The following is a 23,087-nucleotide window of genomic DNA, read 5'->3' as shown; positions in this document are numbered from 1 at the left end:
GGGACTGCTAGCGCCAGCATCCTAGTTGAAGTCTGCCTGCAGGGCAAGACAGCTAGCAGGGACGCAGTTCTCCACTTGCATGCGCACCCAGAGGATGGGGTGGGGCTGCGCCATGGATTTAAGGCTGAGTGCATTCTGGCTTTGATGGATGCAACCAGCTTGTAGATCAGCGCCAAACCCCCCCCCCCACACACACCAGTACCTCCAGCCTCGTAACCACGAGGCTTTCCTTTCACTGGGACAGACCACACACATGCGGGATAGCAAGACCAGCGGCAACATGGCAGCACTGGCAATCTCTCCCCCTCCCATTACCCCTTCCTGAGCATGGAGGAAGGAAAGAGATGAGAAGGAGAGAAGGAAGAAAGAAAGTGTAGTGGAGATTGGAATTGGGGGGGATCAACACTGGCTGGGATTGGCGCTCGCCGGGAGGCTTTGCTAGAGCTCTGTGAATTCGGCAGAGTGGTTGGGAGCTCCGGTGGCCTCCACAGTGGCTGGCAGCGGGGCAGGGCTCTTGGGGAGGGATTTTTAAAGGGGAAGAGGAGATTGACTAGGGTAAGATGATTTTATTTTCTCTTTTCTAGAGAGACAAGCCAGAAGGAGGGAGAGCGAAGTAGGAAGTTTATTCTCTGGAGAGAGAATAAAAAGCCTTTTCGCCAACTTCCTACCTCGCTCTCCCTCCTTTTGGCTTGTCTCTCTGGAAAAGAGAAAATAAAGTCATTTTCCCCGTGAATTTAAGGCTGAGCGTGTTCTGGCTTTGATGGGCGCAACCAGGTTGTAAATCAGTGCCCGGTCGGCCTGGGCTGGACCAAGGTGTGGTGGGCCGATCCTTCGCTCTTTCCAGAGCAGGTCCCCGGGCCAGATGGAACAACATATCAGGCTGGATGCGGCCTGTGGGCCTTGTGTTTGAGATGTCTGCTATAAGAGCTGCAGAATGGTTAGGGATGCAGGTGTTAAGATCTATATGGCACTGAGCCATTACATCTGAAATTAATATCTATTGAGAGAATTTGTGACCTTTTTCCCTTTTCCATACTATGAAATGGCAAGTATAGCTTGCTAAAAGGAAAAAAAGTTACTTTCTGCTATAGATAACTCTCCACGGAGGAAATATTGAACAACATGATAACTATAAGAGCTTCTTCAAAGTTTCCTGGTTTTTTATATACTGCTTTCCTAACAAAATCTATTGCAGCTTTTCCTGGCCTGGTAACGTCTTGGAGGTGTTTTGGGGGTAAATTCCTGTTATCCTCAACTAATCTAACTAATGTTGATGGAAATTGTAGTCCATTATATCCAGATTACTGTATGCCTGCTCTGTTGGTATCAGCAAATTGAATATAGCCCAGCAGGTAGGGCTCATGGAAGAATGGAAGGAAGGATAAAAAAAAATGCCCTAAGAGGGTATCTGCTTTAAACATAGCTTCCACAATTTTCCTTAGATTCTGCCATATTGTAATTTTTAAGATGACAGAAAATTAACCTGTGAAAAATTAGTAATACATTAATTTAATATAAATTTACATTAATTTAATGTATATATAATCTAAATGTAAACTAAATTAAACACAATGGACTAATTTAATGTAATTACTGTCGTGAACTCAAACCTCATTTTTTATCCTGATTTTATTTTATTTATTTAGAAAATTTATATTGCCTACTTGCATATGACGACTCAAGGCGGCCTACACAGATATAAAAACACTCTATAAAAAGAATAAAAATAAGAAAAAATAAGAAAATAATAATCACCCATATCCCCACCCCGGCGACAACACATTCAAACTAACCATTTAATTGCCTTTATCCCGCTCTGGGTTCCCCAGGACCGTTGGCAGAACCAGGTCTTCAGTGCCTTCCGGAGGAGAGTTAGAGTGGGCGCCAGTCTAATCTCTGGGGGAATGATGTTCTGAAGAGAGGGAGTCTCCATGGAGAAGGCCCTTCTTCTGGGTTCCACCAGATATATCTCCTTAGGAAATGGGACACGCAACATTCCTTGCTTTCCTGCTCTAGTGGATCAGGTAGATGTGACTGTCAAAAGACAGTCCCTCAGATAACCTGGTCCCAAGCCATGAAGGGCTTTAAAGGTGCAACTTCCATAGGAGAGATGTCACATGTGCACTGAGATTTGCACAAAACCATGTGGGCTGCTGCATTTTGCACCAACTGGAGCTTCTGGATGCTCTTCAGGGACAGCCCCATGTAGAGCGCATTGCAATAGTCAAGTCGGGAGGTGACTAAGGCATGAGTGACCGTGAGTAGGGATTGTTGTTCCAGGAAAAGGCATAACTGTCCAACAGTCCCCCCACAGGTTCTGTTTGGGGCAGTGCCACCCCATCTAAACCAAAGGTGGCAATTCTGCAAGGGCCAATGAACCCCAAACCCAGAGGCACTCGGTCTTGCCAGGGTTCAGTTTCAACCTGTTGCTCCCCATCAAGCCCCTAACAGACTCCAGGCACCATGAGAGAGAGGTCACAGCATCGCTTAACTCATCACAGGCTGAGACATACAGCTGAGTATTGTCAGCATATTGATGATATCTCAGTCCATGGTGATGGATGATCTTACCTAGCTGTTTCATGTAGATGTTGAATAGGAGCAGAGAGAGTACCGAGCCCTGCGGGACCCCACAAAGCAGTGGGCAAGGGCTGGATTTCTTACCTCCTATTAACACAGACTGAAAGTGGCCACAGAGGAAGGAAGTGAACCAGAATAGCACAAGGTCCCCCACTCCCAACCCCCGAAGCCGCTCCAGAAGGATACCATGGTCGATGGTATCGAAAGCCACCAAGAGGTCAATTAGAGCAAGGATGGATGCACTACCTCCATCCTACTGCCACCAGAGATCTTCAAAAAGTGTGACCAATGCCATTTCTGTCCTATACCCAGGCCTGAATCCTGACTGGTAGGGGTCTAGATAATCCATTTTATCCAGGAGCTGCCACCTTCTCAGCAACCCTCCCCCAAAAGGGAAGATTGGAGACAATTATCCAACAGGGTGGATTCCAGTGATGGCTTTTTGACAAGATGTTGGACCACAGCCTCCTTAAAGTGATGGGGCACTATCCCCTCCTATAAGGAACCATTAATCACTACCAGAGTCCACCCATCTGTCACCTCATGGGAAGCTTTCACTAGCCAGGAGGGACATGAGTCTAAAACACAGGTGCTGGCACCCATAATCCCTAGGGTCCTGTCCACTTCCTCAGGAGCAACAGGGTCAAACCATTCCCAGATAACAGGGCAAGAACCTTCCTCAGGGGACTCTACCAGACCACCAACCACTCTGGCATCTAACTGGGTACGAAGTCGAGTGATTTTGTCTTCCAGAAAATCTGCAAATTCCTCAGAGCGCCCCTTCAGGTGAACCTCAGTCTCTGTTGTGATTCTGTGCCAGCCTGTGATCCTGGCAGCTGAGTCTGGGGAATCTGAGGAGGAGGGGCCTGGGGAGCCATTGGAGTCAGAGGAAGGCTCTGATGAGCTCCAAGACTTACATTCCAGTGAGGAGCCTGGCCCTTCCACTCATGCTCAGGATGAGATGCAGCTGTTTGGGGAGGCTGGGTCAGACTCGGAGGACGCACAGCTGGAGGACATGAGAGATGCCCACAAACGAAGACAGCCCAGGAGAGTAGGCCAGAGGGAGGCAATGGGCGACTCCGGGGGAGGGGGAGAAGGCATTGAGAAGCCACGCCTTGAGGATTGAATTACAAACAGGGAATGCGTAAGCGGTGCTGGTTGCTGAAGGCAACCGTTGCAAAGTACTTCATGGGATCATGTTCTGTTGGTATTGCCGGTGAATAATTCTGTTTTGCATTGTGTTTCGTGTGGACAATTTTCTCCATTTGGATTGTGTTTTGTTGCCTTTGTCTTTGAACCATTTGGCAGATTTGTTACCAATATTAAAAGGGATTTTGTTTTCTTCTGAGTCTCCAGCCTACTTGTCAAAAGGGGTTTTGTCCTTGTGCATTTAACAAGGACGTACATAGGCTGGGACAGAACAGTCTCCTTCCCCTTCAGGAGATGGCTCATCTTAAAGAGGGTCATTAGTCAATTATCGAAATGAAGTGAGTGCAAGAGGGCAAAACAAGAAACTGGTTCTAAACACCAAGGTCACATTCTCTGTGAATGCTCCCCCCTTGTCTCCCGTATCTCCCGTTACTTGACACCACTGAAATAGATCGCCCCCTTCTGCCTTCCCTGCAAACCATTCAATCCCCCATCTCTCACACTCTTCCTTAAAAAAGGGGAACCTCCTCCAACTGACAAACAGGGGCAAGGTGAGCCCAACAGTCACTTTAGCACTTCCTCTTGCTCTCAGTGCCCTCAAACTCACACTGCCTTTTCCTCACTGATGCAGAGGGGTCACCTCCAGCAACCCCTTATTCCCCAACATACAATAAATTCACTCAATGAACAAACAGCACCCTACCTGGTCACTCTCACCCACCAAGCAGGGAGCCACTCCTCCCCCTCAGCTCACACCCAGTGGAAGGGGACCAACACACTTACCTGACTCAGCCAACTTTCCCCCTTCAGCCCCAAAATTCCCCGAACAGCCTTCCAAGGCCAGATTACAAAACATTCTAAAGAATGCACAAAGTAGTCAGAGGAGCAGCCAAATGGCATGCTATGCTACACTAAATATTGTTGCAGCTGTGCAGTACTCTGGTGCCTCCAAGAGTTCTAATTGATATTACCACATTTTGGGAATGTAGCCATTGATAATATCCTCTGAAGTGAAAGTGTGCCCTGAAACAAACCACTGGATTAAAGCCTTTCCTGTGTGGGACACCCCCCCCCAATTCTTCTCATTTCAGTACGAACAGAAATCTCTGGAAGTAGAAAATATGATGAATGCGATTTTTAAGGGGACCTTTTTGCCACGCTATCGGTAAGAATGTTTATTTGTTTCCAAGGAGTCTAATTTATTAAGGATAGATTGATAGAGGAGCTTATTTGCCTCTAATCATTTGAAGTTGCCATATAAAGTTAACAATATTCAAGCATTAGGGTAAATAATATTAAGAGGTACAAGACATCACATTGGACATGATTTCAGCTTGCATTCACCTGATCCTTATGTTGAGAGATTTGGTAAAAAGAGCTTTCTGTAGACTTCAGTTCTTATATTAGACAAGACTGAACAAGACTATAGTGTCTGCAAATTTGACTGGTTTCATCAGGTAAAATATTTAGAGTACTTCATATAGTTTTTTTTATAAATTTTATTGGTTTTTATAGGGTTAGGGATAAAATGGGGTCAGGTTTGGGATTGAGGTTAGGGTTAGGGTTGGGGTTAGGGTTTCCCCAAGTAACATTTTCAAACAATGTTGATTAATCACTCAGTAGCCTTTTTCTTACTAATATATATTCAAGATTACATATCACATTCCTTTCTCTCTGACTCATTTTTCTAGCCATTGGTAAAAATTATCCCACATTCTAAAGTACACTGAGTCTTTCTCTTTAATCTCTAAAGTCAGTCTAGCCATTTCTGCGCACTCTAGAATTTTCTTAATTAGTACTTCTTCAGTTGGTAAGTTTTCATTTTTCCAATATTGGGCAAATACAATTCTTACTGCTGTTAATACATGTAGTATTAAATATCTACAATCTTTCTTGTACTTGGCTCCTATTATTATTAACAAAAACAATTCTGGTTTGAAGTCTATTTGATTTGTAGTCATCTTCTCCAACCATAGGTGTATTTTAGCCCAAAACCTTTTTGCTTTAGGGCATGTCCACCAGATGTGGTAATAAGTACCTGGCCTTTGTTTACATTTCCAACAATTGTTAGAAGTATTTTTAAACATTTTCGCTAATCTCACTGGTGTCATATGCCATCTGTAAAACATTTATATAAGTTTTCTTTATATGGCACTGCTTTAGTTAAATTAATATTTCTTTCCCATAATTTTTGCCACTCTTCTAATTCTATATTATATCCAAAATTCTTTGCCCATATTATCATTGTTTCTTTTACTTGTTCTTTCTCTATCTTTACCGTATTTTCCAGCGTATAAGATGACTTTTTAACCCATGAAAATCTTCTCAAAAGTTGGGGGTTCGTCTACGTCCAGTCGTCTTATACGCCGGAAAATAGTACATAAATTGAGCGCCCCCATTCTTGCAAAGCAACTTCAAGCCTCCTTAGTCCAGTCCCCCCTCCAACGTGACTCTCCCTTCCCACCCCCAAGAGCCTCTAAGCCCCTTCCCCTCCCCTTGCAAACGCCAGTCCCCGGCAGCTCTTGCGTTTATTCCAAAGGGTGGGTGGAAGGAAAAGCCCCTTTCGGCTCCGGCATGGCTGCAAGTCGACGAGCCCAGGAAGGCACGCCATCCCCTCACTGTGGAGGAAGCAGGGCAGGCTGGCGTCGGGTGGGAGCTGGCAGGGCAGTCCTGCGCACGCGTGCGCTCCCCGGCTGCTAAGGAGTGCTCGGGGAGCCGTGGCAGGCACCTCACGCCCTTCCCTCTCGAGGCGGCACTGGCGGAGCTGTCCGCCGTCGGGCGGGAGCCGGCAGGGCAGTCCTGCGCACGTGTGCGCTTCCTGGCTGCTAAGGAGTCCTCGGGGAGCCGTGGCAGGTGCCTCACACCCTTCCCTCTCAAGGTGACACCGGCGGAGCCATCCGGCATCGGGCAGGAGCCGGCAGGGCAGTCGTGTGCACGTGTGCGCTCCCCGGCTGCTAAGGAGTCCTCGGGGAGCCGTGCAGGTGCCTCACGCCCTTCCCTCTCGAGGCGGCACTGGCGGAGCCATCCGGCGTCGGGCGGGAACCGGCAGGGCTTTGCACCATCTGCATCAGATGGGTCTGAATCGGGCTTGTGTCGGACACTTGGCAACTGGCATGTAAGTATTTTCCGGCGTATAAGACGAAAAATCTTGAAAATCTTCTCAAAGTCGGGGGTCGTCTTATACACCCAGTCGTCTTATACGCCGGAAAATACGGTAAGTTTAACAGAAATCTATAGATTTTCTTGATCAACTTTTCATCTGTTTTTAACAGTATCTGATCAAATTCTGTCCGTTCTTTATAAAATCCCATTGTTTTCGCATCTTTTTCATATCTCGTTTGAATTTGCACATATGGCCACCATGCTAAGTCAATACCTTGTTCTTGTAAGTCTTGTCTGTCTTTCAATTTTCCTTCATTATTCAAAATGTCTTTATATGTCACAACTTTGTCGTAGTTAATTAAATTTGGGTAAGCAAAAGCTTCCATTGTTGAAAGCCATTCAGGTATCTTAATATAAATGTTTACTTTTATTTTTTCCCATTCTAAAAGAAGTGCATTCCTTATAAAATGGTTTTGAAAGTATCTGTGTATTTTATTTTTTCCTTAGCACAGAAAAGCATGCCAAACAATTTGTAGGTCATGCCCCTCTAGGTACAATAATCTTTTATTTCTAAGCATTATCCATTCTTTTAAGCCATATTAAAATAATTGCTTGGTAGTATAACCTCCAATCCGGGAGTCCAAATCCTCCACTGTCTTTTGTTTCTTGTAGCATTTTCACTTTAATTCTCGTTTTTTTCCTATGCCAAATAAATTTCATTATTATTATATTCAGTTCATCAAAGAAGGCTTTTCCCAGCCTTACAGGAATCGTTTGAAATAAAAAAAGTATTTTCGGTAAGATGTTCATTTTAACTGTTGCTATTCTCCCCAACATTGACAGTTGAAGGTTTTTCTACTTTTCCAAATCCGATTTTATTTGTTTTACCAGTCTTACGTAGTTATCTTCTTTTACTGTTATTTTCTTTTACACATCTTGCTGTTAGATAAATTCCCAAGTACTTAACTTTTTAAACTATTTGAAGATTTGGTTTTTTTGTTAGTTGGTTTTTTTGTTTTTCTGTTAAATTCTTTGTCAGCACTTTAGTCTTTTCTCTATTTATTGTCAGGCCGGCCACTTCTCCAAATTTTTCTATTTTCTCCAGAAGTTTAGTGCTTGTTTCCAATGGATCTTCCAGTATAAAAACCAAGTCATCTACGAATGCTTGTAATTTTTGATCTTTTATCTCCAGTCCTTTAATTTCTAGATCTTGTCTAACATTTCTATTCAGTGCTTCCAATGTTCGTATGAATAGTAATGGAGATAGTGGACATTCCTGTCTTGTGCCCTTTTTAATATTGAAGTTTTCTGTAAGATCTTTATTTGCAATTATTTTGGCAGTTTGTTTACAATAAATTGTTTTGATTACATTTATAAATTTTTTTCCAAAGTCCATTTCTGCAAGTTGCTGAAACATAAATTGCCAGTTAACGTTGTCAAACACTTTCTGTGCATCAAGGACTATTAAAGCATCTGTTTCCCTGGATGAATTTCATAATACTCTAACACTTCAGGAATCATTCTTAGATTATTTTTTATCTGTCTTTTAGGTAAGAAACCATTTTGATCTGTGTGTATAAATTTGATCAAAAATTTCTTTAGTCTTTCTGCCATTATTGAAGCAAAGATTTTGTAATCTACATTTAATAATGATATTGGTCTATAATTTTTTATTTGTATCAAATCAGATTCTTTAGGTATTAAAGTAATATTGGCTTCAATCCATTATATTTGGTATTTTAGCCCCAAGGAGAATTTCATTACACAGTTCTTTCAAAATCGGACTTAGTATGTCTTGTAGTGGTGTGTAAAATTCTACGGGTAGTCCATCTGGGCCCGGAGTCTTATCCTTTTTTTGCCTTTTTATAGCCTCTATAATCTCCATCATTGATATTTTCCCATTTAATAAGTTTCGGATGTTTTCTGCGGTTTTTGGTAAGTGCTTTTTTTAAGTACTGCTGTATTTTTTCTTTTGGAATTTCCTCTGCCTTGTAAAGTGTCTCATAGTAATCTTTAATAATTTTTTTGGTTGTATCATTTTGAAACTGTAATTCACTTTTTGCATCTTGCAGCTTATTTATCAATTTTTTCTTTTTCTTTTTTGAGTCTGTGCTAACCATCTCTAGTCCTTTTAATCTGTTGAGCCATTATTTCCATCTTGGCTAAATTTAATTTATGCTTTATTATCTCCATTTGTTTCTTAAGTATTTTCTTTTGTGGATCTATTTTTAATTCTGATTCTAGCTTTCTGAGTTCTTCCTTCATCTTTAACTGTAGTTGTTTCTTTTCTTTATTCTTTTTAGTGATGTAAGTTTTAGCCAAGCCTCTGAAATATGCTTTAGCCATGTCCCACACGTTTTGAAGCAATGTTTCTTCTTTCTTATTTATTTTGAAGAAAAAAATCCATTTCCTTTGTCGCTAGTTGTAAGGAATTCTTTTTCTTTCATAATTGATTTATTCAAGGACCATCTTAATTTTTTTCTTAGTTCCTCTCCAAGTCATCTTTATTGGGTTATGATCTGCCCAAACATTAGTTTCTGTCTCAACTTCTTGTATCATCATTTTCAGTTTCAAAGATGTCCTTATCATATCAATTCTAGACCATGATTTATGTCTATTTGAATAAAATGTGTATTGCAATTTCTTTGGTTTTTTCCTCTCCATACATCTTGAATGCAGAGTTCTTCTGTCATTTTTAAGAACGCTTTAGGTAATATATTTCCTCCTTTTCTCCCTTGTTTAGTGCTTTTTTAGTTCAAGGTTCCATCTACTATTGCATTAAAGTCTCCGATTATACAGATTTTGATAGTTTAGATCTAATATTTTTTATGTAGTTTTTGATAAAATTGCTCTTGTCATTAGGTGCGTATATTGCTACCATCAGTATCTTCTTTTGGATCCATCATTATTTCCACCATTAATATTCTCCCCTCTTCATCTGTGTAGTTTTGTTTGGGGTTCATCGTTTCTTTAATGTATAGAGCTATTCCTCTTCTTTTGAGATGCTAGTGGGAAGTAAAGTTTACCAATTTTCGGTTGTTCTAACAATTTATAGTGTTGTCTCTTAATGTGTGTTTCTTGAAGACAAATTATATCCATTTTTAATTTTTTTAGTCATGTAAAGATTTTTCTCCTTTTTGAAGGAGAATTTAATCTATTTATATTTATTGACAGAATCGCACTTTCCTCCATCTCTTTCAGTTATATCTAGGTCTTAATCTTCTAGTTGATCTTATCTGTCTCTGATCTCTTGGTCTTGCTCCTTCTTTTCCATATGTATTTTTAATTTCTTCATCTTCTCTTTGGTCGCTGTTTCTACTGCCATTCTTGTTTCTTTGGTTCAGGGTCATCTCTTTCCAGAAATGCTCTGTGGTTATCGAAGAATTCCATTTCTTTAAGTGCTGTGTCCAGTCTATATCTTTTCGCATCCCAATAAATTAAGATCCCTTCTGGGATCAGCCATCTGAAATTCACTCCTTTTTCAGTTAATTTCCTAGTTAGGAACTGATATTCTCTTCAAGACTCTCTTATTCTCCTAGGAATTTGTTTGAAGACTACAGTTTCTTTTTCTTTGTATTTCAATGGTTCATCTCTTACTTTTCTCAAAATCTCATCTCTTGTAGAACTTTTAAGAAATCTAACGTACTTCCCTACGTACTTTATTTCTTCTAGAATAGTTTGAGTTGACTCGATAGATCTGGTCTAATTCTCCTTCCGTTTGCAATTTCCCCATTCCTAATGCGTCTGCCAGTAGTTCGGTTATCAAGCCTAGGAGATCTTCTTCCTTATCTTCTATTATATTTTGAAATCTTAAAAAGTATGAGGCCTTTTCCATTTCTATGATGGCTATTGAATCTTCTGATTCTCCATTTATTTGCATCAATTTCTGATTTTCATCTTTTAAAGTTTCTAATTTCTGATCAACCTCAGTTAATTTATCTTCTATTTTTTTAATTCTTTGTTGATTGTCTGTGATCATCTGTTTAAAATTTTCATATACTTCATATAGTTTTAAAATGTCCTTTTAATAAAGATTATTTATAGCAGATGATACCAATATAGAGTATGTATGAATGTATGCACTAGCTCATGGAAGATGACAAATATTTTTCCATTTTTTTAAAGTGATATTATTCCAGATATTCGGGCTATTTGCATTGAAGAAATGGGCATCTGGATGAGAATTTATCCTGATACATTCCTAAATGATAGTTACTTGAAATATCTTGGCTGGATGCTGTATGATAAAGTGAGTTCTTTTCTTAACAACTGGAAAAAAATATTAGTCTCCCTTTTCAAAGATTAAGTGCCAAAAGTTAGTGTTTTCGTTCATATATGCTTACAAGATAATCTTCCATTGAACAACAAAAATAAATTTGAAGAATAAGGTTAAAGACAACTCACTTAATGTTATTCTTGATTTTTCCTTTTTCCAGTTTAGAAAACCAAATAGTAAAGCAATATAAATGTAAACCCAAACTGTTGCTGAAGGAATTGTCTAGTTTTGTTACATGACTGGCAATATGATAGTTTTTAGGTTGGAGCACTGCTGCTAAAATCAAAAGGGCATCAATTAGAATAGTTCATTTCAAATTCAAAGTATTCCAAATTCAGAATATTTTATACATTTCCATGATTTACTCTTGAGACAGATTGCATGTCAAGGAAATCAAGTACAAGGAAAAATAGGCCAATACTGCAAATGCCAAAAAAAAAATTTGAGAATCCAAAGGCTATCAGAGTGACAGTGTCCCTGCTATACCAAACCTAATGACACTTATATAGATACATTCCTATATCTTGGCTAAGATAATATCCCCAAGCCCTACATGTCCATGCATTAAAAAAAACTACCCAGAAAAATACATGTCTCAATTTATTCCAGGCTACCTCCTAAATTATAGGCAAAGAATCATAACCAAAGCGGTATGGTGAAATCTTTTCTCTTTGGTGTGGACAGTAGCTATCAAAAGATTGACACCTGAGGAATGAGTCTCTTGCCATTGCCTACTGAGTAATGTTGATACCTTTATAATTTCACTTGGGCTTGTAATTCTCCCTCCATTTTTCTTTTCCTCATAGCATCCTGAAGTACGACTGAAGTGCCTTCAGGCACTACAGGGAATATATAGTCAAAAAGAGGTTGTTTGTAAAATGGATCTATTCACTAGCAGGTTCAAGGTAAGTTGAAATCAGCATTTCCCAATATGAACTTGTTGATATTTTAGAAGTGATTGTTTTTAGAACCAAATTAGATTAACTACAGGCTCTCAGATTTGGGGGGGGGGGGGAATTAGAAACACAAATCCCTTGATTGTGAGTGTTCATATGATTTTTTTTCTAATGCACAAGGACATATTTCAGAGCTTGGATGTTGAATAATATATAAGTGTATTTTTAATTACATTTCTCTACCACCTGTCTTACAACTCTGAGTGGCTTACAATAAAACTTTGTTAGTATATAAAAGCATAACTAAGAATAAAGTTAAAAACAGAATTAAAATGCAAGCATGCAGTATTAAAAGTTTGAAAAATGGAGAGAACAACCTTAGAACACCAACCATCCCCAGGGTTGCCGAACATTCTTTGCCCTCCCTGACAGTTAACAGAGCCAATTAGTATTAACTTTTGTCCTTTGAAAGTATGCATTCACTAACTTTTCTCACCAACCTTGTTATGATTCATTTAGTAAAAAACGACAGGGTTAGTTCAAAATCAGTTAAATTGTTCTGAAATTTCATCTGGAAATAAAAACTATGCAAGGCATGTTTTATAAAACTAATTAAGAATTACCAATTTTTATTGTAAGTGATTCCAATTATTAGAGCCAATATCTTTTCAACTGTGTCTACAGCAGTATGTTTCACCTAATATATTTGGAAGCAAAAGCTTAAGATTTGTGTCTGTTTTGATATACCAAGACTCCAAATATTCCAAGCCTGTAGGGGGTGCTACAAACCATCCATTGTAAATTCTAAATATCAGCATTCAAGCTAAAAAAAAATAAAGGACATTTGCGGTTTTTTTTTACTCCACACAATATAACCTTTTCAGACATCACTTAGCAATGAGTTATTTTGCTATGTATGGTTCTTTTAAAATTCCCAGTCATGTTCTTTTGTTATAGTTTAATAAAATTGAAGGAGCAGTTAATTCTATCGGAAGCATTGTGTCAAAAGGATACATTTCTGTAGTAAAAAGCGATTGGAATAGAAAGTATTCAATCTCTCTCTTGTTGCTTTCTATCCATTTAGGATAGAATTGTGTCCATGGCTCTGGACAGGGACCATGAAGTAACGGTTCAAGCCATGAAACTCTTGATAGTTATGTCACGGTAAATAACCTTTTCACTTAAATATGATGTAATATTTAATGGGTGTAAGATGCAGTTTTGTAACTAGTTAAATCCTCATTAGCATGCCGAATATGCAGTTGTCCCTAGATCAGGGGTATCAAACTGCCGGCCTGTGGGCCAGTTGCATCATGCGGAGGCCACACCGACCCCGGCTCTGGCAATGCGAAAAAAGTCACAATACGTCTTGACACGTCATGTGACGCAGCGAGTTTGACACCCGTGCCCTAGTGTATAAGAGATTTTGTGATTTGTTGAAAAACTAAACCCTAATGCAATAACACAATGAATTACAAGCGTTCTGTGCAAATACATTATTAAGTATTATGTCTTGCAGGCAAATACTTTTTTTAAAAAAATGTGCAGATGATTTTTATGCAATTTAATTTTTTTTTACTCCTCTAACTTGCTTTTGTTGCTCTTAGATTTCAACCAAATAAGTTGAACAGACAAGTGGTTTTTACCTTTTTTTAAGTGTGTAGTGACTCTTCACAATAGTGTTTTGAAACATCATCTGTATGTTTCTGCTGTATTCTGTATTTAGTTGAGTGAATATGTCACTACACGAAAAGTACCTGAAACATACTGTATATTGCCACTTTAAACTTAAGGGTGGGGCTATCTGGATTTACTACATTACTGTATTGATTTTTCCATAGATCATAATTAAATATGATCAAGTTGGGTTTTAATTTCTTTAAATAATACTCTGTAATTTCTGACTTTGATTCCTATTTTGCTTGGTCAAGTATTAACATAAGATAGGAATTTTAGAAATATAGTAATGAATAATATTGATTTCTTGCCACAGTTCTTCATTTTTCTGCTTTTGGGTTGAGAAGTGGACAATTTCTACTGGAGACAGAAGACCCTTGAAACAACAGCATTATGTCATCTGTAGATGACATTAATTTCCAGCAGTTAGAAACTAGAACAAAATACATTGCACTTATCATTGTGCTCATGTCAGCCCTGTACTAGGAGGAGTAATGTGCTTTTGTTATCATACAATGTTGCTGTATCCATTAATGTTACACTTGTTCAACTTCTGAATTAACAAATATTGCATTGGCACTGCAGCTGCTGAGCACTTTTATCTTTGCATTTGTTCTGTTGTTCATTTAAACAGTGATTAGCTAATTGCCTGTGTAGAAATAAATCCTGTATCTATCAATCTATCTATCAGTTCAGGTAAATCTTGTTCAAATCAAAAAGATTTACCTCTGGATAAGTATGCAGAGGGCTGCAGCTTGAAACTAAATACAGGTATCCTGGCTTAACAATAGTAATAGGGATCAGAATTTTCATCATTAACAATGCAGTTGTAAAGTGTTACATCACATGACCATGCTGCTTAGTGATGGAAATTGTGGCACTTCCAGTTATTGTCATTAAGTGCATCATGGTAGGTCATTAAATGAGAACATTTACAACCGCCTGCCATCTTCCCCATTGACTTTGCTCGTAAGAAGCTGGCCAAGAAATTCACAAATAATGATCGCACGAGTGCAGGATGCTTCAACTTTGTCATTGCTGGATCATAGTCACATGCCCATGGGGATATTGTGACCAATGTAGTATGAGGATCAGTCATAAAAACCACTCATTTAGTACTCTTGTAAATTCAAATGGTTACTCAACAGGTGATTGTTAAGCAAAGGCCATCTTTGTTAGACCTGTGTGAATTGAATTGATGCTTTAATCATGTACTGTTACTTCTTGGTTGTATCACTCATCATTCCAAATATTAGACGTGTCAGTCTGGAGAGTCTTCTCAACCAATTTGCACATACATATCTGTGCACAAAATTTTTCCTGGGGTTTATTTATTTAAAAGATTTATATGGCCACCTATATTAAATAAAATGATGATGATGATGATGATGATGATGATAGGGTAATACCAATAGTAATAGGTGCCTTTGGTGCAATCCCAAAACAACTGGAGCACCACTTGAACACCATTGGCATTGACAAATTCGCCATTAGTGAATTGCAAAAGACGGCCTTACTAGGAACTGCTTTCATCTTGTGACAATATCTATAATACCATCAAACATCCACATCTGCCTATCCCAAGTCCTTGGTAAGGACTCGATAGGTAGATAAAAATGCCAAATCCAGTCTGAACATTTGGCTGACTGTGTGATGATGATGATGATGATGATTGATGATGATGTTGGAAGGGACTTGGAGGTCATCTAGTCCAACCCCCTGCTCAGGAAGGAAACCCTATAACATTTCAGACAAATGGCTGTCCAGTCTCTTCTTAAAAACTTCCAGTGTTGGAGCATTCACCACTTCTGGAGGCAGGTTGTTCCACTGGTTAATTGTTCTAACTGTCAGGAAGTTTCTCCTTAGTTCTAGGTTGCTTCTCTCCTTGACTAGTTTCCATCTGTTGCTTCTTGTCCTGCCTTCAGCTGCTTTGGAGAATAGCTTGACTCCCTCTTTTTTGTGGCAGCTCCTGAGATATTGGAAGACTGCTAACATGTCACCCCTCACCCTTCTCTTCATTAAACTAAACATACCCAATTCCAGCAACCGTTCTTTATATGTTTTAGCCTCCAGTCCCTAATAATCTTTGTTGCTCTTCTCTGTACTCTTTCTAGAGTCTCAACATCTTTTTTACATCGTGGTGACCAAAACTGGATACAGTGTTCCAGGTGTGGCCTTACCAAGGCTTTGTAAAGTGGTATTAATACTTCACGTGGTCTTGATTCTATCCCTCTGTTAATGCAGCCTAGCACTATGTTGGCTTTTTTGGCAGCTGCAGCACACTGCTGGCTCATATTTAAGTGATTGTCTACTAGGACTCCAAGATCCCTCTCACAGTCACTACTATTGAGCAAGGTACCATCTATACTATACCTGTGCATTTGGTTTTTCCTGCCTAAATGTAGAACCTTACTTTTTTCACCATTGAATTTCATTTTGTTAGATAGCACCCAGTGTTCAAGTCTTTCCAGATCCTCCTGTATCTTAAGCCTATCTTCTGGAGTATTGGCTATTCCTGCCAGCTTGGTGTTGTCTGCAAATTTGATGAGTTCCCCATCTATTCCCTCGTCCAAATTGTTGATGAAGATTTTGAAGAGCACTGGGCCCAGAACAGAGCCCTGGGGCACCCCACTACACACTTCCTTCCATGTAGATGCAGTTCCATTGAGGACCACATGCTGAGTATGACCGGTCAGCCAGCTACGAATCCATCTGGTGGTGATGTTGTCTAACCCATATTTTTCTATCTTATTAAGTAGTAGGTTGTGATCTACTTTATCAAATGCCTTACTAAAGTCCAAGTAAATTATATCCACAGCATTCCTCTAGTCCACTAATTTTGTCACTTGGTCAAAGAATGCAATTTGTCTGGCATGATCTGTTTTTGACAAACCCATGTTGGCTTTTAGTAATGACTTTGTTTGGATCTAGGTGTTCGCTGATTCGTTGTTTGATTATCTTTTCCAGAATCTTTCCAGGTATTAAGGTCAGGCTGATAGGTCTGTAATTTCCTGGATCTATTTTTTCCCCTTTTTTGAAGGTGGGAACTACATCAGCTCTTTTCCAGTCCTCTGGTAGTACCCCAGTGCTCCAGGATCTTTGAAAAATATAGTTCAGTGGTTCTGAGATCACATCTGCCAGTTCCTTGAGAACCTTGGGGTGTAATCCATTTGATCCTGATGATTTGAACTCGTCTAGGCTGGACAGGCGCTCACTTACCATTTTCTTGCTTATCTTAACTTGTGTTTCTATTCTGTTTTTTATGGCACTGTTTTTCATAGGTTGGACTGTTTTTTCCTTTGTGTAAAGACAGATGCAAAAAATGAGTTAAATATTTCTGCTTTCTCCCTGTTGCTTGTCACCTTCTTGCCACTTTCCCCCACTAATGGACCAATCATTTCCTTAACTTTTTTCTTGGTTTTTACATGTTGAAAGAAGCTTTTTTTGTTATTTTTGACTTTGGTCGCAAGCCTTAATTCATTTTGAGCCTTAGTTTTCCTCATTTCATCTTTGCAGGTATGGGCTATTTGCTGATATGCTGCCTTAGTTACGTGCCCCTCTTTCCACTTTTTATACTTGTCATTTTTATCTTTCAATTTATCAGAGAGTTCTTTATGCAGCCATGCTGCTTTCTTTTGAGACCTGGCAACAAACAACTGACAATTAAATAACAATATAAAAAATTGAAATTCTTAGTGTCTCCCCTTTAGGGGGAAAAACAAGTTTTCACAGTCTTCCAGAAAGCAAAAGAAGTAGGAGCTCTGTACGTTGGGAGGAGACTTCCACAAGGTAGGCACTGCTATACAGAAGCATTGTGTACAATAATCTTGGTAGACATATCTTAGTTTGGGAAGACTGAGTCACTGTGATTGAGCATGTTCAATAAGTTATACAGTCCTAGTAAATATACCCAGCATTGAGTTCTTTGCTAGAAATTCAGGCTCATGCTAAAGCTACCGTATTTTCCGGCGTATAAGACGACCCCCTACTTTTCCTGTTAAATTATAAGGTTTGGGCTATACTCGCCATATAAGACTACCCCACTGCTTACAAAGTCTACTTGGATTGGGTGGGTCAGCTCTCCTTCTCTGCCTGCCCAGCCCTCCCTATCTCCAAGACGATCCGAGCGATAGTACGCAATTTTTTAAAAAAATCCCATTTATATTTATTTATTTATTTATTTAATTTGTATACCGCCCTTCTCCCGAAGGACTCAGGGCGGTGAACAGGGCAATACATAATAAAAACAAGATACAAAAATTAAAAATTATTAAAAGTAATTAAATAGCAATGCCCGTAATAAATTAGTACAAATTAAAATTAAAACCAATTTATAAAACCCAACCCCAGCCTATCAGGCCAGGCCAGCTTGTTCAAAAAAGTGGGTTTTAAGATCACGCCGGAATGAGCAGAGATCAGGCGCCATCCGGAGCTTGACCGGAAGATGGTTCCATAAATCCGGCGCGCCCACAGAGAACGCCCTCCCCCTGGGGGCCACCAGTCGGCATTCTTTGACCGGTGGCACCCTGAGGAGGCCCTCTCTGTGGGAGCGTACTGGGCGGAGGGAAGTTGACGCCGGCCGCAGGTGCTCCCCAAGGTATTCCGGACCCATGCCATGTAGGGCTTTATAGGTCATTACTAACACCTTGAACCTCACCTGGAAGACAACTGGAAGCCAATGCAGCTCGCGGAGCAAAGGTGTGACATGGGAGTGTCGGGAAACTCCCAACACAACTCTCGCGGCTGCATTCTGTACCAGTTGGAGCCTCCGAGTGGTCTTCAAGGGTAGCCCCATGTAAAGAGCGTTGCAGTAGTCAAGACGAGAGGTCACGAGCGCATGAGTGACCGTACGTAAGGCATCCCGGTCTAGATAGGGCCGCAACTGGCGCACCAGGCGAACCTGGGCGAAGGCCCCCCTAGTCACAGCCACTATTTGGTCTTCTAGGGAAAGCTGTGAATCTAGGAGGACTCCCAAGTTGCGAGCCCTATCTACAGGGGGTAATAACTCACCCCGCATAGAGAGGGGTGGCATATCCTGAATATCCCAAGATGCCGGTACGCACAGCCACTCAGTCTTGTCAGGGTTGAGTCGAAGCCTGTTCCTCCCCATCCAGACCTGGACCGCCTCCAGGCAACGGGACATCATGTCGAGGGCATCACTGGGGTGGTTTGGGGTCGAAATGAAAAGCTGGGTATCATCAGCATACTGATGATACCCAACTCCAAAACCACGAATGATCTCACCCAGCGGTTTCATGTAGATGTTGAACAGGAGAGGCGAGAGGACCGACCCCTGAGGAACTCCACAAACGAGAGGCCTCGCAGTCAACCTCTGCCCCCCTGCCAACACAGACTGCGAGCGTCCCAGGAGATAGGAGAACCACTGAAGGACCGTGCCTCCCACTCCCAATCCCCTGAGGCGCCGCAGCAGGATACCATGGTCGATGGTATCGAAAGCCGCTGAGAGGTCTAATAGGACTAGGACAGAGGAATATCCCCTGTCCCGAGCCCTCCAGAGATCATTCAACAGCGCGACCAATGCCGTCTCCGTGCTGTACCCGGGCCTGCAGCCCAATTGGTACGGGTCTAGATAATCCACTTCATCCAGGACCAGAGGGAGCTGATGCGCCACCACACTCTCAACAACCTTCGCAAGAAAGTGAAGGTTGGAGACCGGACGAAAGTTGTTTAACACAGCTGGGTCCAAGACAGGCTTCTTGAGGAGAGGTCTCACCACCGCCTCTTTCAAGGCGGCGGGGAAACTACCCTCACCCAAAGAGGCAGATATAACCGCCTGGAACCAGCCTCGTGTCCCTTCCCGGGCTGCATAAACCAGCCAGGAAGGGCATGGGTCCAACAAACGTGGTGGAGCTCAGCCTCCCCATAATCCTGTACACTTCCTCCGGAGTTACAGGATCGAACTCCTCCCAGGTAACATTGACAAGACCACCCGTGTCCTGATCGTCTGACTCTGCCCAGTCGGAGTCCAAACCGGTCCGAATCTGAGCGATTTTGTCCGACAGATGTTGACTAAACTCCTCGGCATGCCCCTGCAAGGGTTCCTCACTCACCTCCTGATTAAGGAGGGAGCGAGTCACCCTAAACAGGGCGGCCGGGCGATTATCTGCGGACGCGATGAGGGCAGCGAAGTAGTTAGACCTCGCCACCCTCATCGCTGCGAGATAAGACCTAATATGGGTTCTTAGTCGCAATCGATCGGATTTGGATCGGCTGGACCTCCAACCGCTCTCTAGGCCGTCTCCGACGCTTCATCTCCCGGAGCTCCATGGAAAACCATGGAGCCCACTGGGATCTGCGCCGGGTCAGGGGCCGCAAGAGTACAACTAGGTCAAGTGCCTCCGTGGCCGTCCTTTCCCAGGTGGGGACCCCAGTGCTGCCTGGAACCTCTCAGGGTCCATTAAGTGCCTGGGGCGGAACCATCTAATTGGCTCAGCACCCCCACGGTGGGGAGTGGCAAAACGGAAGACCAGCCGCAGGAGATGATGATCGGTCCATGACAGGGGCATAACAGTTGGAGAGTCCCCACCAAGATCATCTAACCACCGTCTAGATAGGAAAACCAGATCCAGGGTGTGACCTCCCACATGAGTCGGTCCATGAATTACTTGCGTCAGGTCCATGGCCGTCATGGAAGCCATGAACTCCCGAGCTAACTCAGATGCTCCTCCCAGGGATGGTAGATTGAAGTCACCCAAAACCATAAGTTTGGGGAACTCAATCACCAGCCCCGAGAGGATATCGAGAAGCTCAGGCAGGGCTGCTGCTGCGCGACTAGGCGAAAGGTACACCAGCAGCAGGCCCAACTGCGCCCTAGGACCACACCTCAGTAAGAGAGATTCACACCCGACTATCTGAAGAACGGTGGCCTCCTGTGGACATAAGGTCTCCCTCATAACCACAGCCACTCCCCCACCCCTACCCTGAGTCCGAGGCCGGTGTAGCACCCGGAAGCCTGGTGGGCAAAGATCAACCAGGGGGATACCACCCTCTGGGCCCAACCAGGTCTCCGTGATGCAGGCCAGGTCCGCATGCTCACCCTCGACCAGATCCCGGACGAGAGGAGCCTTATTAACGACGGACCTGGGGCGGCTTACAATCTAAAGCACAAATCAATGTGCTTAGCAATGTACAAAGTACACTTCCGGCATCCAGAGCCTTCCTGTGTTTCTTTAACCTCCAAATGCTTCCGACTCTCGACAACTTCAGTGTTGTAAACCTTGCTGCTGTTAGTATCCTGGGTGACTCTTCTCCAAACCCCCTCTACCCCAACCCAGGTGAAAACACTAACGTGCTCCCAGTGTGTGCCTATCCCTCTCCAACCAACTGCCCCCCCCTCATCCGTATCTGGCTCCAGAGGGCTCGTCCACACATCCCAGGGCTGCCCTCCAGTAGTCCCTGGCCCCGGTCCATCTGACACCGACGGAAAACAGCCGGCCCTTGCCTCCAGCGCACAGGCTATAGCATGCAGTCCCGGCACAGGTCCGTCGGCAGGCAAGGGAACAGTTGGCATATTTTGTAGTGCCCAGGCTCCCTGTATGGCAAGGCAGACTGGGCTGTCCTCCTGAGTGCCTGCGGGGTCCTCAGCAAAGCCCTGCGATGCAGGCATGTGCAAACGCCGTGAAGCAGCTGGTCATCGGGTTTGCAGAGCCAGGAACCGACGATCAGCTGATAGTCGGGCTTGCTGATTACGGGCGACCTCCTCCCTTGTTTGTTGGAGCGCCGGGTCATGGAGCGAGCCATGTGCAGTGAGGGGGGTGAGTAGGTGAAGCAGGGCTTGTTTTTGGAATGAGACCTCCTGCGAAGTGTCGGGCCCGCAGGGCTCGACAACGGACAGCAATTTTGTGATTCCCTCCCCCTTCCTCCCCCCATCAATGAGCTGCCGAGGTTGCCTGCGTGTGTGTATGTGTGGAGGGGTGTTGCCTCTGGTTTTTCCTGTAACATCGGACAATAAAACCGCCCCTAACCCTAACCCCCGGCGTATAAGACAACCCCCGACTTTTGAGAAGATTTTCATGGGTTAAAAAGTCGTCTTATACACTGGAAAATACGGTAAGTACAGCTTATTTTGCTCCTAGAAATTTTAAAGAGCTCTTATGTCATTAAGTACTTAATTAAAATATTTTTCTTACTAGAGAAACTTAACTAGCATGTGGTGTCTGCTGCTAACATTGGATGTTCTTGCTTTGACAACATATGGAGATGCAGCCTTTTTCTTTCTTATGCTTTACTCTTAGAATTAGATGATACTGGGGGATGAGGAGGAATGTGATGGGAGTTAGTTAGACATAATGATATTGTAATAATGTGTGAACTCAGGACTTTTTAAATAAGAGATAATAAAAAATGGCAGGTTGGAGTAAAGGGAGGGAAAGCCTGCATTTCAAACTGATTGGAGAATGTGATTTATGACTGTTAATTAGAGGAGGGAATTGTGTTTGATACTATGTGCTAAGGGGAGAGGAATCCAGATTTTGGCTTCGACTATGTACGCTTGTGCAACTTGAATAAAGATTCTTTAAGGTAAACAATGCCTCAAAGTTCTTTGAAGAGTTTCATCTGTTGGAACCATGACATTCAGTATATTTGCTTCAGAATTTTGGAATATGGCATCAAAATTTAGAAAATTCACTGAAAACTAGTTTGTTGTTGATGATTTGATAAATGTAACAGGTAGAATGGGAAATATTAGAAGGGAATATTTATGTGTCAACAATCTTCTACAAATAGCAGAAGGATTTAAGGTCAAAAGAACAAGTAATTTTGGATCATAATGAGGACTACTAATCTGTGAGAAATATACAGAAGGATTGTAAAATCCTGCTTTGCTAGTATTAATACATGTCCTTCCTATAGAATATTCTATAGCAGCTTTTAATAGATGGTATTATTTGTGTGATTGTATTGTTGAATTATTTGTCATTTAAAGGAGATTTAATACCCAGATCTGTAATTACTGCTAGCATTTTACTTTCCTCTCTGGAACCAAAGCCAGCAAACTACTAGAGGCAGCATATGTCACAAGGATCATGAGGGACAATCTCTTTGTTTAATGTGGTGTTTAATGTGAATTGAATATCCTCTGAAACAAAAACTTAATTTTCAGCATAGATTTAGTTCCTTGATCTTACATTTTTGTATTATCTGTAGCAAAAGCTAGAATGGAATACCTCTCTTCCTTTAATTTACAGGAAAAACTAGATTAGGTTAAAACCAACCTTCCTTCCTTCCTTCCTTCCTTCCTTCCTTCCTTCCTTCCTTCCTTCCTTCCTGCCTGCCTGCCTGCCTGCCTTCCTTCCTTCCTTCCTTCGCTTCAACTGGGACTACTACTTCCTATAGCATGTTATTAACTTATAGAATTAATTTCTACAGTTAGCTTCTATATTAAG

The 23,087-nt window shown here is 41.9% G+C and overlaps 1 protein-coding gene across 3 annotated transcripts in view; it reads left to right on the top strand.

Moving 5' to 3' along the window:
* Positions 1 to 23,087, top strand: part of LOC310639672 (cohesin subunit SA-2-like) — a 109,044-nt gene that overhangs the window by 24,664 nt on the left and 61,293 nt on the right. For all 3 annotated transcript variants that reach the window (XM_083361501.1, XM_083361500.1, XM_083361499.1), the window contains exons 11-14: positions 4,821 to 4,894; positions 10,957 to 11,080; positions 11,914 to 12,012; positions 13,088 to 13,167. In XM_083361501.1, coding sequence (XP_083217627.1) covers positions 4,821 to 4,894; positions 10,957 to 11,080; positions 11,914 to 12,012; positions 13,088 to 13,167 — 377 coding nt within the window. The remainder of the gene's footprint in view (positions 1 to 4,820; positions 4,895 to 10,956; positions 11,081 to 11,913; positions 12,013 to 13,087; positions 13,168 to 23,087) is intronic.

This window comes from Vipera ursinii (genome assembly GCF_947247035.1).
Source record: "Vipera ursinii genome assembly, chromosome: 4".
In the NCBI taxonomy this organism is placed as follows: Eukaryota; Metazoa; Chordata; class Lepidosauria; order Squamata; family Viperidae; genus Vipera; species Vipera ursinii.
The sequence above is the reverse complement of the archived record's forward strand: the minus strand, read 5'-3'. Positions and strand labels throughout refer to the sequence as shown.